At 48.9% G+C, this 16,160-nt stretch overlaps 1 protein-coding gene across 7 annotated transcripts in view; it reads left to right on the top strand.

The window, feature by feature from the left end:
- poglut2 (protein O-glucosyltransferase 2) overlaps positions 1-16,160 on the top strand; it is a 78,241-nt gene that overhangs the window by 21,993 nt on the left and 40,088 nt on the right. For all 7 annotated transcript variants that reach the window (XM_038817754.1, XM_038817755.1, XM_038817753.1 and 4 more), the window contains exons 4-5: positions 5,110-5,187; positions 14,290-14,462. In XM_038817754.1, the coding sequence (XP_038673682.1) occupies positions 5,110-5,187; positions 14,290-14,462 (251 nt within the window). The remainder of the gene's footprint in view (positions 1-5,109; positions 5,188-14,289; positions 14,463-16,160) is intronic.

The raw sequence follows: 16,160 nt of genomic DNA, 5'->3' as shown, positions 1-16,160 counted from the left end.
TTTCCACCCTATCCCCATAACCCAATAACCCCTCCGAACCTTTTTGGTCACTAAGGGAAATTTATCATGACCAATCCACCTAACCTGCATGTCTTTGGACTGTGGGAGGAAACCGGAGCACCCTGAGGAAACCCACGTACACACGGGGAGAACATGCAAACTCCGCACAGACCGTGACCCAGCGGGGAATGGAACCTGGGACCCTGGCGCTTTGAAGCCACAGTGCTATCCACTTGTGCTACCATGCTGCCCTACCTCTCAATCCCTACTGCTTTCTGCATCCCTCTGCAAAACCGATTCAACTCCCTCATTACTTCCCACTTGCCACCCCTCTCCAAAGCCCTTACTGTGAGCAAGGATTAAGGAGAGGTGTGAGAGGAAAGTAGACAGGAACTCATGAGAGGGATGTCAAGAGATAATCAGCAAGGGAATTGGGAGAGCGCTGCCAAGAGAGTAGCAGCGGTGGTATAAAGGAAAGAGCATCAAGAGGGGAGCAGTGAGGAGGTCAGGAGAAGGTCACAAAATGAGCGGTGAGGGGCGTAGAGAGGGGAGCAACTAGGGGATCGGGACAGGACTGTCGAGAGATAGCAGCAAGGTGGTCAAGGAAAGAGCGTAACGAGATGAGCAATGAGGGAGTCAGGAAAATAACACCAAGAGGAGCAGCAAGGGGATTGGGAGAAGGTAGCGAGGCGGGCAATGAGGGCATCCGGAAAGGGCTGTCAAGAGGGGAATTGTGAGGGAGTCAGGAAAAGAGCGTCAATACTGGAGCAGTAAGAAAGTTGGGGGAGGGGAGCAGCAAGGTAGCCGGGTGAGAACATCAAGGTGGGGTCGGCCTGGGAAAAGGGGGTTTGGGAAAGAGCGTCAAGAGGGATGCAGTGAGGAAGTGGGGAGAAGGGTATCGAGAGGGATGCAATGAGGGGGTGGGGAGAGTGGTGTCGAGAGGGATGCAACGAGGGGATTGGGAGAGGGACATTAAGAGAGGAACTCCAAGGGGCTCTGGAGAGGGTCATCACAAGGGTGCAGGGAGGGGGACGAATGGATGGGGTTAGGAGCGGGGAGCAGTGAGAATCTCGAAAGGGGTGTCGAGAGGGCAGCAAGGAGGGGGTCGGAAGATGATGGTCAGAGAGGAGCTGTGAGGGGGTCGGGAGAAGGGGGCACGAGGAGAGCAACGAGGAGTTATGAGGGATTGAGGAGGAAGCAGCAAGCTGGAAGGAGAGGCAAGTGGCTAGCGTAGGGAGCGAGTGGGGTGATGGGAAGAGGTTAGCAGGAGGTTAACTTATTAAAAATAGCAAGTTAATGAGTGTTGCAAGTTGAAAGGATTTTTTGGGTCGGTTATATTTTTCTGGTGCTTTTATCTTTGGCTCAATTTCTTCCCTCTCTTAAAATCACACCTTCATTTTCTTGTCTTGTGTCTCTCCTCTACTCCGCCAATTTTTAAAAATTCAGTAGTTCAAAATCACATCCCGTACTGCTTCATGTCTTTTTCTAACTATTTTTAACACAGTCTCTTTCTCTTTCTCAACCATTAAAAGGGTAATACATGACGTAGAAGCACATCAAGGGGCCCAAACCTGCAGAAACTGAACAATACAGTCAAAAATAAATAGTTCACATATAGATAATTGAAAAGATTAAGCAGTAAAATTTTCCCCAGAACAACAGACTGAATCACTGAAGAAAAATAATCCACAGTTCACTACAACATGTGCATCACTAATGGTAGAAACAAGATGTGCGTTTATAGATGCAAAAACACTCAAAACAAGCCAAGGTCACAGACATAAACAAATATCACCTGTATAGTTTATCATTCAATATACAACAGTCATGTCACGAAACATCATAAACTGCCACATTCATATCATATACATTTGCACTGGTATATCACAGAATCCAGAAGCTTGTGCATCAGAGGTGTCCAATACCATCAGCTGAGGCAAAGCTGACACAGTAGAGGAGCTGTTATATTGCTGAGTGTATACAGGTACCCAAAGTTTAAAGTGCAAAGAGATTCAGGTGAGTTGACCAAAGACTCGTATGAAGAGATGTTTTGCAGTAACTTTAAAAAAAAATCTTTTTATTGGCATTTCCCATATTTATAAACAGTTGTGTATATATACACATCACATTTTTCTCGCCCGCGCAAAATTCTTATTAGGTTATTCCTCGTTGCTGGCCTCGATTAGGTTTTGGAACAGACCGACAAACTGCCCCCAAGTATCCAGAAAGCCTTCCTCTGACCCTCGGGTGGCATACTTAACCTTCTCCAGTGGAGAAATTCCAAAACGTCAGTGAGCCAGTCTGCAGCTGTGGATGGTGCTGCCAATCGCTAGCCGAGCAGGATTCTCTGGCGTGCGAGTAGGGAAGCGAAAGCGAGGGTGTTGGCCCCCTTCCCCGTGTGTAGTTCTGGCTGCTGCGATACCCCGAAGATTGCCACTATTGGGCATGGCTTCACCCTCACCCCCACAACCTTGGACATTGCCTTGGAAAGGCTGTCCAGAACCAAGCAAGCTTGGGGCAAGCCCAAAACATGTGGGTGTGGTTGGCCGGGCCCCTCTGGCACCGCTCACATTTGTCCTCCACCTCCGGGAAGAACCTGCTCGTTCGGGTTCTGGTCAGGTGTGTTCTGTGCACCACTTTGAGCTGCATTAGGCTTAGCTTTGTGCAAGAGGAGGTGGAGCTCACCCTGCTCAGTGCTTCGCTCCAGAGTCCCCATCCCACCTCTGTCCCCAGTTCGTCCTCCCATTTTTGTCTGATCTCGTCCAGTGAAGTCCGGGCTCTGCCCAGTAGCTGTCCGTATATTTTCCCACACAGCCCCCCTTCTCGTTGCTTGTACCTATCAGGTCCTTTGTGTGTGCTTTCTGCGGCCCCGGGGTACCCTACTGTCTCTTTGCGGAGGAAGTGTTTTATTTGGAGGTGTTATTTATGTCATTATTACGTTCAGCAGCCGCCTGTGAGCTGCCTACCCTTGACAAAGCCTGTTTGGTCCTCTGCGACCTCCTCTGGTACACAGCCCTCCAGCCTTTTGGCCAGGACCTTTGCGAGTATTTTCGCATCCACGTTCAGCAGTGAAATGGGTCTGTATGATCCACATTCCGTCAGGTCTTTCTCTTTTTTGGGTATCAGTGAGATTGTGGCCTGCGCTAGCGTGGGGGACGGGCTGCCCCCTGCCAGTGAGTCCACGAACATGTCCCTTAAAAGTGGGGCCAGGACTAGTGCAAATTGTTTGTAGAAGTCCGCCGGGAACCCGTCGGGTCCTGGTGCCTTCCCCGCCTGCATGGAGCTGATGCTCTCCATGATTTCTCCCAGGTCTATTGGTGCTTCCAGCCCCCCCTTTCTGTCTTCCCCCACAGCTGGTAGTTCCAGTCCATCCCCACGCCCCCACGTTGGGGGGCTCGGAGGCGTACAGTCCCGGTAGAAGGTCGCAAATGCCCGATTGACCTTTGGTTCTGTTACCAGTCTGCCTCTGCTACCCTTTACCTGCGCTATTTCCCTTGTGGCTGCCTGCTTTCTCAGCTGGTGAGCACATAGGCGGCCAGCCTTGTCTCCGTGTTTGTAGAGGTTCCCCGTGTCTGGCCGAGTTGATATACTGCTTTCCTGGTGGATAGCAGGTTAAAGTCCATGTGCAGCTCTTTTTCCTCTGCCAGCTGCTCAACAGTCAGGGCCTTGGGAGTATTTTCTGTCGACTTCCAGGATGGAGTCCACCAGTTGTTGCCTGGCCACCCTGTCTTCCCTATCTCTGCTTGCCTTGTAGGCTATGATTTCTCCTCTGATCACAGCCTTCAGTACCTCCCAGAACATGTAGGGTGAGACCTTCCCGTTTTGGTTGTTACTAACGTAGTCGCCTAAGGCCTGCGATGTTTTTTGACAGAAGGTCTTGTCGGCCAGGAGGTCCGTGTCCAGCCTCCACGTGGGGCACTGGGCCCGGCCTGTCTCCAACCTCACATCCATATAGTGTGGACCATGGTCGGAGATAACGATCGCGGAGTACTCCATTCCCGTGATCGCTGGAAGCACTGATTTCCCCACTGCAAAGAAGTCGATATGGGTGTATACCTTATGTACTTGTGAGAAGTATGAAAATTCCTTCTCTTCCGGGTGCAGGAACCTCCATGGGTCGACCGCCCCATCTGCTCCATAAATGGCTCCTAGTTCCCTAGCCATGCCAGTCTTTTTCCCTGCTCTGGGGTTTGATCGGTCGGTCAGTGGGTCCTGTACACAGTTGAAGTCGCCCCCCCAATAATCAGTCGGTTTGTGTCAAGGTCAGGGATTTCTGCCATGGTCTCCTTTATGAATTCTGTGTCGTCCCAGTTGGGAGCATACACATTTACCAGTACGACCAGTGCCCCTACCAGGACACCGCTGACCATGACGTACCGTCCCCCTTGGTCCGTAACTGTCTTGGTTTCTATAAACCTCGGCCTCTTGCTAATTAATATTGTTACCCCCCTCTAGCCCTCGTCCCGTAGTATGAGTGGTACGTCTGTCCCACCCAGCCCTTTCTTACCAACAGTCGGTCCTTCTCCCTCAGGTGCGTCTCTTGTAGGTAGATTATGTCTGCTTTTAGGTTTCTTAGGTGGCTGAAGACTCTGGATCTTTTCACTGGGCCGTTGAGTCCCTTTATGTTCCAGGTAACAATCCTGGTGGGGGGTTTTCGACCCACCGGTCCTGCAGGATCACCCATACTTACCTGGTGGACGCGCCCCTGCACACCGGAGTTTCCCTTTGTTAGGCCGCGGTCGCCGCTCTCACCATGAGGTCGGGTCCCAGGGCTCTGGGGTTTCCCTTTGTCCAGGGTCTCCGAACATGGCCACCAGCTTGTAGTAACTTTTTAAAGGAAGACCAAAAGGTTTAGTAATAGAGTTCCAGATAGATAGTACAACCAAGATAACTGAAATGCCTGCGACCAGTAATGAAGCAGAGGAAGGGATTTTAAACACAGGAGGTTGGAGTCAGAGGACAAACGGGCCTAGGGGTAATGGTAATCGTTATCAATGTTTCATATCTTTTGAAGTTTGTATTCAGTGACAACTGAATTATTTGCATTCAGGGTTAAATTCAGTGACTGTTTGATTCTCATGTTAATCACATGTTAAAAAAATGTTTTAGGTTTATGTAAAAACATTTGGAGAACATGTTGGCTTTCGGATATTCATGGATTCTATTTTGCTGTCTCTGACCCGAAAGGTAAGGAATCTTGCTTTTGTTTAAGTGAGCTTTACAAATGAGAACAGGAGTCTCTCAATCCTTTTTGACTGTCCAAAGAGATAGTGGCTGAACTCAGGCCGATCTCCATGAATCTGTCGTTGCTCCATATTCTTTAATATCTTTGCTACCAAAGTTCATAAACCACAGATTTAAAATGGATCTAGCATCAATTGCCATTTGTGTAAGAGTTCCAAACTTATACCGCACTTTATGTATAGAAACGTTTCCTAATTTCACTCCTGAGAGGTCTAGCTTTAATTTTTGAATTGTGTCTCCTTAACCAATGAGAATAGTGTATATGAAATGAAAATGAAAATTGCTTATTGTCACGAGTAGGCTTCAATGAAGTTACTGTGAAAAGCCCCTAGTCGCCACATTCCGGTGCCTGTCCGGGGAGGCTGATACGGGAATCGAACCGTGCTGCTTGCCTGCTTGGTCTGCTTTAAAAGCCAGCGATTTAGCCTGGTGAGCTAAATCAGCCCCTATTCAGTCTCTATTTGCCCTTTCAGCTGCCCTTAATATCTTGATAACTTTGATCAAATCGCCCCATAAAACATCTACATTCCAGGGAATACAGCCTTTATTTGTGCAATCTCACCTCATAATTTAACCCTAAAAGTCCAGGTATTATTCTAGTCGATCTATGCAGTACTCTGTACGATATCCTTCCTATAGTGTGGTCACCAGAACTGCCTGCACTGCTCTAGGTCTGGTCTAACCAGGGCTTTCCAAGGCTTGGTGCAGCTCCTTGTATTCTAGTCCTCTAGATGTGAAGGCCAGCATTCCACTTGTCTTTTCATTTATTTGTTGAACCCACACTTTATATTTTAATGATCCATGTGCTTGGACCCTCAAGTCTCTGGGTCTCTGATGTTCCCAGCCTTTCATTTAGAAAGCAGCCCGTTGTTATCCCTTTCGGGTCCAAAGTGGTCAAGCTCGTATTTGCTGACATTGAAATGCATTTATTTGCCTCAATTTTGTCCATTCACTTAATTTATTAATATTTGTTTGCAATTTTACACTTCCTTCTACAAAGCTAACAGTGCCACCTGTCACGTTGCCATTGGCAAATTTTGATATTGTGGTTTTCTATTCCATCATCTGAGTCATTAAATTCTGTGAATAGTTCAGATCCTTACAGTAGTCACATTGAACATTCTAAATAATCAATTGGACTTAACCAAGAACAGCATTTTAATGCTCGTTCAGTTGTAGCGCTCTTGCCTCTGAGTGAGCAGGTTGTAAATTCAAGCTCCACTCTAGAGACTTTGGTACAAATTCTCAACTTACTCCACTGAAGTACTGAGGCAATGCTGCACTGTTGGAGAAGACATCTTTCAGATAAGACGCTAAACTGAGGCCCTAAAGGGACCTAAAAAAACCATGGTGTACTCCAAAGATGAGTATTGCCCTGGTGGCTTGGCCAATATTACACCATCAACAGGGATCATATGGTGTTTTTTGAGTTGATAATCCATGACGGCGTTTTTCACTAATGTCATTACTCTAGGAAATAACCTAAATTGCTGGTTAATAATTGGGCATCCTTGATGTGCATGAGTAATCTTGGGAATCCCAGTGTTAGCCCCACACTCTTAGGAGTTTTTTCAGGATCATTATTGGATTGGAATTGGGTATAAATTGGCAGGTTTAGTTGTGTAGTGGTTATAATACAGGATTAGCAATGTAAAGGTGGTTAGATCAAATCCCACCATAGTGAGCTATTAATTTAATTTAATATATCTGGTAATTATCTGAAAAGTTACCATGAATGCTGCCACATTGTTGTAAAAATCCAGATGATTCACTGATGCCCTTCAAAAGAGGCAACTTGCTATTCAACCAATCTTTATTACACATGACTCCTGTTCCACAATTTTTAAAACCTCTGATGTGGCCTAACAAATCACTCAACTGCGACAGGGCAGAATAATAATGGAAATATAGGATTGACTATGCGGGTAAAAGATCAAGATAAGGCCCAGGTAATGTCACCCTGTCTTCTTCCCCACCATTTTGAGAATCGTTCTCAAGGTGGAAATGCTGAGCCACAGACTAATCTAGCAAGAGCCTGACATGGTCACACTCACACAATGACCAATGTCCAAGACTCCTCCATCATCGTCACACAGTGCTGTACAAGCAGGGGAGAATGCACTCTCACAAACAGTTGGGTGAACATGGTCCTGGTAGTCCTTAACATTGATTCTAGACTTTAACGAAATGTTGTGGCTTCAGTTCAAACCAGGAAATGAAAATCACGTGATTGCCAATGCAGAACTAGCCATTTCCATCATTTCCTGTAGTTTGCCATGTTCAATATTACCTGAAGGAAGCACTGATGGAGGTAAGGAGAGAGCATGTACTCTTGTTCCACATCCCTGCCCACTGAATAATACCACCATTAACTGAACTGGCCGTATGAATAACTGGGTGGTGACAGAATTACCTGTTTGACCTCATCCTCATGAACCTATCCTTTGCAAGTATAGTTATCTATGAAAGTACTGCAGGAGTAATCACTGCACCATCCCTGTGAAAACAAAATCGCATCTTCACAGTTACACACTCCTCCATCTTCATCAGGCTTGGAACCTAATCCCACCTTAATGGTGAGTGTAAAAGAGTGTTTCAAGAACAGCAGCAGGCACACCTTAGAATGAGGCAAAGGGCAACAATACAGGGCTGTTTGTGCCAAACACCAAAAACAGCAAAATGTGGACACAGACCCAATCAGAGCGGAAACATTGCTGGCACGTCCACATCCAAATGGGTATAGCAGTGGGCAATCAGGAAATCCTGTTTGCTGATAAATAACATAAAGGTTATGTCACACCATCCTTCACCTTTGGGTTCCCTGAACTGACTGACTGTTTCCATTTACTCTCCACCCTTCTTTCTGAATCCATGTCTCGTTTTGGGAAAAGAGATTTAGGCCGATTGAATTAAATGACCTCCATCATAACAGCTGTTCTGTATGCTTGGCGTTGAAAGAAAACAGTGTAACAATTTGTATCAAGCCTCATCTCACCAACTCTTTCCTTGGTCCACCTTCAGAGAAATTGGAAAAAGTACTTTTGCAAAAGACTCAAATATCCAGAACACAAGGAAGTACTATTGTACTCCGAGTTGTGCAATGTTTAGGACGCTGTGATTCAACTTCTCTAAAATTAAAATGGTTTTACCACTAATGAGAGTGCCTTCAGTTACAAGATCTGAGAAGGTATCCATGGCAGGCTTTTGACCCTATGTTACTTACCACAGCTTCCATCACCCCTCCTAAACTCTCCCATTTGCGTTGGTGTTTCCATTCCTGTGCTGCAATTGTTTAAAAGTTTTCTATATAGCACATCTACTTTGAATTTCTATAGTTACTTTAATACAGAAAAGTGCCCCAGTGCTATTTACATAGTTGTAATCAGACAAAAATGAATGTTGACCCAATGCAACATTTAAATGAGGGGGCAATTAAAGAGGTGGGTTTTAAGGAGAGTTTTCAAACAGAAGCGGGAGGTTAGAGAGACTTAGACAGCTGAACGGATGGCTGCCACTGGTGGAACAAAGGGAATGCGAGATAAATGAAGACCAAAGTTGAAGGAATATGTGATGGGATTCTCTGTTGCCGATGCCGAAATCGTGAAACGCGATTGGGTGGAAAATAGGTTCCAACCCCAAAGTTACGGCGAGTGCCGATTTGACGTCAAATCGCTGTTCTCCGTCACCTCGATAGTGGCGTCAATGTGTACCGGAATGCACGTACAGTACACACTGTTTGCATATCATTAGCCTACCCATCCCGGTATTCTCTGGGGCCTCCACGATTCTTTCACCAATGGGTTGAGTTCCCGACGGCGTGGTTCGCTTGTGCTTTTAAAAATTGTGAAACCGGCGTGATGGATGCTGAGGGAGAGCGAGGGAGGACAAAAAGTGTCCAAAATCGCCATAGTTGTGCTGCTGAATGGGGGGCTTCTGCCAGGGCCAGGGCAGTAGCGAGGTGTGGCCAGGAGGTGGGCTGTGGGGTCGGGTTGGATGGTCATAGATTGCCGCAGCCAGGAAGGCGGACATGCAGCTGCGCACATCACTGACTTCTCATTGTGAACTTAGGGCCATGGGTTGTATAGATGTCCCCTAGGTGCCCTCTGGCCCCAGCTGACCCATCAACTGTATGGGCGTGCTCCAGCACAACCAGTGCCATCTTGTTGGCTGGGTTGAGTGTGTATGGGGAGGGTAATGTGTACTTGCAGCTGCAGCTTGTTAGCCTGCCGAGTGTCAGTCGCAAAACCGGCGACTCCAGCACTGTTTCTCATTAGAATCGAATGTGTTCCACGTAGCACCTGTGCTAGCCCCTTAACGGTAGCAGAATCGGTCCAGGTGTGGCGCCAGTTTTGCTGTCGTGAATGGCCACTAATTCTGCGTTGGTGGCAACACTTAGGGCGGAATTCTCCGCTCCCGCGCGGCATCGGGAAGGCCGTCGTGAACTCGGCCGAGTTTCACGACGGCCTCGGAGACCGCTCCTCGCACCCTATTCACCACCCCCCCCCCCCCCCAGGGGGCTAGGAGCGGCACTCCGTAAATCTCGGCCGGCGGACCTTGACGCTTGCGTCAAGGCGGCGCGCCGAGAATGACGCGATGGCGGCGCCTAAGTGACGTCAGCCGCGCATGCGCAGGTTGGCCGGCTCCAACCCGCGCATGCGTGGCTGACGTCACGACGGCTGATGGCTCCAACCTGCGCATGCGCGGTTGCTGTCTTCCCCTCCGCTGCCCCGCAAAGCGTGGCGGCTTGATCTTGCGGGGCGGCGGATGGGAAAGAGTGCGTCGCTTGGAGATGCCGGCCCGACGATCAGTGGGCAGTTATAAGCTGCTCGCCATTTCAATGCCTGACCCCTTTTTGTGCAGCTATGCAAGCGTGGCCTGCACATACCTTCCAGGCTGCTGTGTGGCCACGCACCTGAGTGAGTACATTGGTAGACAGTCCTTGCGATGGCGAGGACGCTGATCAATAGCCCAGCTCAGCGTTTAATAAGACAGCCAGGATGTGCACAATCTGGTTCACTTTGTGATAATAACTAATGAGGGAGCTGGAGTGAAATTGAAACTAGGGAAAAAAGTTTGTGGGTGACATAAATATAGGGCCAACGGCTGGAATGTTGAAAGTTTGAATGTAATGTTGCAATTTCAGGAGTCCAGGAATCAATACAGAAAGAAACAGATGCAGCTGGTAGGAGATACATGAAAGTGGTCAGAGATGGCCTTGTCACTGATTGAGATAACGGGTTGTAAAGCGATCATAAATATAGGCAGGAAGGTGATGCTCGATCAATGACTCCAGAAGCGTGATTGGTTGACAATTGAAGGCTTTATTGGACTAGATATTTTCCCCAGCTGCGCCAGAGCTACGTCGGACACGTCTCTCTCGACTTGGAAGGGAAGGGATTCATCGATTGCGGGCATTGTGGCCTTTTCGATGTCCGCTTTGATGCAGCTGAAGGTCTGGCGGGCCTCTGCCGACAGGGGAAAAACCATGGATTGAATTAGTGGGTGGGCCTTGTCTGCATAGTTGGGAACCCACTGGGCATAATATGAGAAAAATCCCAGGCAGCGTTTCAGGGGCAGTGGAGTAGTGGGGGAAGGAAAACTCCATGAGGGGGCGCATGCGTTCGGGATCTGGGCCTATAACTCCATCATGCACTATGTAGCTGAGGATGGCTAGACGGTCGGTGCTGAACACTCATTTGTCCTTGTAGGTTAGATTAAGGATTTTTGCAGTATGGAGGAATTTTCGGAGGTTGGTGTCGTGGTCCTGCTGGCCGTGGCCGCAGACGGTGACGTTCTCGAGGTACGGAAACGTGGCCCACAAACCGTACCGGTCAACCATTCGGTCCATTTCCCGTTGGAAGACCGAGACTCCATTTGTGACACCGAAGGGAACCCTTAGGAAGTGGTAGAGCCGCCCATCTGCTTTGAATGCAGTGTATTTGCGGTCGCTAGGGCGGATGGGTAGCTGGTGGTAGGCGGACTTGAGATCCACCGTGGAAAAGACCTTATCTTGTGCAAACTGATTGACCAAGTCAGATATGCGGTGGGGAGGTTACGCGTCGAGCTGCGTATACCTTTTTAAAAATAAATTTAGAGTACCCAATTATTTTTTTCCAATTAAGGGGCAATTTAGCATGGCCAATCCACCTACCCTGCACATTTTTGGGTTGTGGGGCGAAACCCACGCAGACACGGGGAGAATGTGCAAACTCCACACGGACAGTGACCCAGAGCCGGGATCGAACCTGGGACCTCGGCGCCGTGAGGCAGCAATGCTAACCACTGCGCCACCGTGATACCCCGAGCTGCGTACCTGTCGATGGTCTGGCTATACTCGATGACCATCCTGTGCTTCTCCCCGGTCTTTACAACCACTACTTGAGCTCTCCAGGGACTGTTGCTAGCCTCAATAATACCTTCCTTCTGTAACCGCTGGACTTCCGACCTAACCTGTCCGGTCATGGGCACTGTACCGTCTGCTCCTGGTGGCGACTGGTTTGCAATCCGGGGTGAGGTTCGCAAAAAGGGAAGGCAGATCGACCTTGAGGGTCTTGAGGCTGCAGACCGTGAGGTATAGGGCCGCCGAATTCAAAAGTTAAACTCTTGAGGTTACATTGGAAATCTAACCCTAGGAGCGTGGCAACGCAGAGGTGAGGGAGGACGTAGAGCGGGAATTTTTAAAATTCCCTTCCCTGGACTGAGAGGTTAGCTACGCAGAACCCTTTGATCGCGACAGAGTGAGACCCGGAGGCCAGGGAGATTCTTTGGTTAACTGGGTGGATGGTAATAGAACAGCGCCTTACCGTGTTGGGGTGCATGAAGCTCTCTGTGCTCCCAGAGTCGATCAGGCAGGATGTTTCGCGCCCGTTGATGATCGCGGTCGAGAGTATTCGGGGCCGAGACTGGTCCAGGGTCACCGAGGCGAGTGGTGGTAAAAGCTGGAGATTTTCCTCGGGCGGTGTGTGGTCATCCGAATCGGGGTCCTGAGACTCCAGCCAAGGTGGCGGCACCCACTGGTTGCACATGGCTGGGGGTGTGCAAGATGGCGGCGCCCATCCGTTGCACGTAGTCCCTGTGGAACAAGATGGCGGCACCCGGGGCCCGTACGTGGCTCGGGAAAAGGAAGATGGCGGCCCCCCCGGCCGCACGTGGAGAGAGGTGTGGTGGCCGTCCCGGTTCGCCCCCGGAGACCGCAGCGACTGCCCCGGCCGGGCATACCGCCACGAAATGGCCCTTTTTGCCGCACCCTTTGCAGGTGGAGGAGCGGGCCGGGCAGCGCTGCTGGGAGTGCTTGGCTTGCCCGGAAAAATAACAGTGGGGCCCCCCTGGTAGCCGTGCGGCACAAGCTTGATGGGCGATGCATCAGGGTCGGCCACAGGCCGCAGGCCCATGCTGCCCAAGGGGCTGCCACTCAGTCGGGGACATATGTGCGGGCGTTTTGGGAGGCCACATCCAGGGAGCTAGCGAGGGCCCGTGCCTCCTTGAGGCCTAGTGTCTCTTTCATCAGCAACCGCTGGCGGATTTGGGAGGACAGCATACCTGCAACGAATCCCGGATTAAAAGTTCTGTGTGGTCGCTGGCTGAAACTTGCGGGCAGTCACAGTTCCTACCTAATACCAGGAGCGCACGGTAGAATTCATCCAGCGATTCCCCGGCGATTTGTCGCCTTGTCGCTAGCAGATGTCGGGAGTAGACCTGGTTTACTGGCCGAATATAGTGTCCTTTGAACAGGGCCATCGCGGCCTCAAAATTATCCGCATCCTCGATCAGAGAATTATCCGCATCATTCTCTGGGCTCACCCTCGAGTGGAGAATGTGCATCTTCTGGTCCTCCGTGGGTGTAGTCGTGGCCGTCCTGAGGTACCTATTGAAGCACGCCAGCCAGTGTTTGAAGGTTGCTGCTGAGTTTGCCGCGTGGGGGCTGAGTTGCAGACACTCCGGCTTGATTCGGAGCTCCATTTTTAAAAATCTAGTCGAATAAATTGATGCTCGATCAATGATTCCAGAAGTGAGATTGGAGGACGATTGAAGGCTTTATTGGACCAGATGTTTCCCCCAGCAGCGCAGGTACAGAATGCAGCAGCTGGGGAGACACATGCTCTTGTACTCCGCCTTACTGGGTGGAACCAGCAGGCAGGCTTCACCAATGATGTTGCTGTCTCAAGTACCTCCCACACCAATGGTCTTACAGCATCAACCTGGGTACCGTAATACCCCTAATACCGACTACCACAGAGGGTTGATGTGGATAGAGAGGCAAAGGGAGTATAGAATTGCAGTGAAATGAGAGGAGAAAGAGCAAGGTGAGTAAGATGGCAATTGAAATTGCCAATGATGAGAAATAGCTGCATTCAGAAGTTACAAAGGAGGGAGGCTGGCTGCCTGCCGAAAGCTTTATCAAGTCTCCGTTTGGCTGCAACAAGAACATAGAACATAGAACAGTACAGCACAGAACAGGCCCTTCGGCCCTCAATGTTGTGCCGAGCCATGATCACCCTACTCAAACCCACATATCCACCCTATACCCGTAACCCAACAACCCCCCCCCCTCCCCCCTTAACCTTACATTTTATTAGGACACTACGGGCAATTTAGCATGGCCAATCCACCTAACCCGCACATCTTTGGACTGTGGGAGGAAACCGGAGCACCCGGAGGAAACCCACGCACACAGGGGGAGGACGTGCAGACTCCACACAGACAGTGACCCAGCCGGGAATCGAACCTGGGACCCTGGAGCTGTGAAGCATTTATGCTAACCACCATGCTACCCTGCTCCCCCAAAGAAGCATCTGTCTAAATTTTGATTCAGGTTCAGATCCAATTGATTGAATTCAAATAGCACTGACTGTGAACAGAGAGTGATCCATGAACCAGGGCATTGCAAATATTATTTGTGGAAGATGTATTTCTAATGGATGTTTACCAATTCTCTAGTTTAGGTGTTTGGTTTGGTTATGCTGCAATTTCACTAAAATGCAAGAACTGATGACAAAAAATGAAGTGCTGGTGCAGTGTTTTCATGCTGATATATTTTACTCTTAGGTAAAAATACAAGACATAGAGTTCTTTGTAAATCTCGGAGACTGGCCTTTAGAAAAGAGAAAAACTGCTGAGAAACTTCACCCTATTTTCTCGTGGTGTGGGTCAGATAATACAAAAGATATTGTGATGCCAACATATGACATTACTGATTCAGTTCTAGAAACTATGGGACGGTAAGATGTTATTTACAATCACATTACTTAGAATTAACTTGAATTTACAAATGCATAAATAATCAAAAGCAAAATATTGCAGACGCTGGAGATTTGGAATAAAAACAGAAAATGCTAGAAAAACTCAGCAATCGTCTGGCAGCAGCTGTGGGGAGAAAAACAGAGTAAAGTTTCAAGTCGAACATGACCCTTCTTCGGAACTTTGGAAAGGGTTCCAAAGAAGAGTCATATCGGATTTGAAATGTCAACTTGGTTTTTTTTTAAATTCCATAGAAACGCTACAGTGCCATTTGGCCCATTGCATCTGTACTGACACTCTGAAAAAGTACCCTGCCCCCGCCTGATCCCTGTAACCCCACCTAACCTGCACATCTTTGGACTGTGGGAGGAAACCAGAGCACCAGAAGGAAACACTGTGCACCGTGCCGCCTCACAGACGCTGCCAAGCCGACTGAAGTTTCTTGCCCTTTCTGTTTTTACAATGTACAAATAACTATCCAGTGATCAATGTGTTAAGACAAATTGTATTAATCAATAATACGTCAGTGCTTCATCATCCGCCTAACCTTGGTGCCAATAAACAAAGGCTTGATGCTGCCAGTGCAGTATGTGTGCAGTTGTAAATGCTGCCACCATCAGTTTAGGAGGCCACATGGTGCGGTCGTAACAATCTGGAATTGCAAATATTACAGCATCAAGTTAACACCTTTCACTAAAGAGAAGCAGTCTTTTTATAATGCTTGCAATTGCAGCCTCCCTGCAGTTTTTGAATCTCCTGCGGCCGTTAGAAGCCTCTCCTCCATCACCATCTCCACCTTGGATACTGTTGGTGGCCACCTCCCACCCAGTCTCATGCCAGGGATTTAGAAAATGAGTTCATATCTTCAGGATCTGAGTAAGTTCCAGCCAGCACTGTGTACACACACAGACAAGTATCGGTGGCCATCTTAGGTTGGCAGGAGTCACTGTGACAAGCAAATATAACTTGTACACAAGATGGTGGTAGAAATAAAAATGATTATTTCTGACAAAAGCGACATGCTGTTGAAATTTTTTGGGCTCATCAGAACAGATTTGCAAGAATAACATGTCTAAATAGAACAACAATTTATACTGCATGAGAAAAGGGTGCCAATTGGTTGCCAAGAGAACTCTGATTGGTAGGCACATTGCCTTTGAGATTGCACAAAGAACAGTTAACTCCAAAACCTTTATTTAAATTCAAACCAGGCAGATTGACTTTGATCGGTCAAAGCTTGCCATGAGGAATGAACAACGGAATAGCTGTTCCCAAGCTTTTGTTTAGCTAAAAAAGACTCAATGCATGGACATGCTCTTTCTGTTTACAAAGAACAGGACATTGGCCTGGATTCTCCCCTACCCGGAAGGGCGGGGAGGTCCCGGCGTGTTGGAGTGGCGTGAACCACTCCGGCGTCGGGCCGCCCCAAAGGTGCGGAAGGCTCCGCATCTTTAGGGGCCAAGCCCTCACATTGAGGGGCTAGGCCCACGCCGGAGTGGTTCCCGCTCCGCCGGCTGGCGTGAACGGCCTTTGGCGCCACGCCAGCCGGGGCCGAATGGACTTCACCGGCCGGCGTAAGTCCACGCATGCGCCGGAGTGTTAGCGGCTGCTGACGTCATCCCGGCGCATGCGAAGGGGAGGGGGTCTTTTCTGCCTCCGCCATGGTGAAGACCATGGCG

Source organism: Scyliorhinus canicula, chromosome 14 (assembly GCF_902713615.1).
Source record: "Scyliorhinus canicula chromosome 14, sScyCan1.1, whole genome shotgun sequence".
In the NCBI taxonomy this organism is placed as follows: domain Eukaryota; kingdom Metazoa; phylum Chordata; class Chondrichthyes; order Carcharhiniformes; family Scyliorhinidae; genus Scyliorhinus; species Scyliorhinus canicula.
The sequence above is the reverse complement of the archived record's forward strand: the minus strand, read 5'-3'. Positions and strand labels throughout refer to the sequence as shown.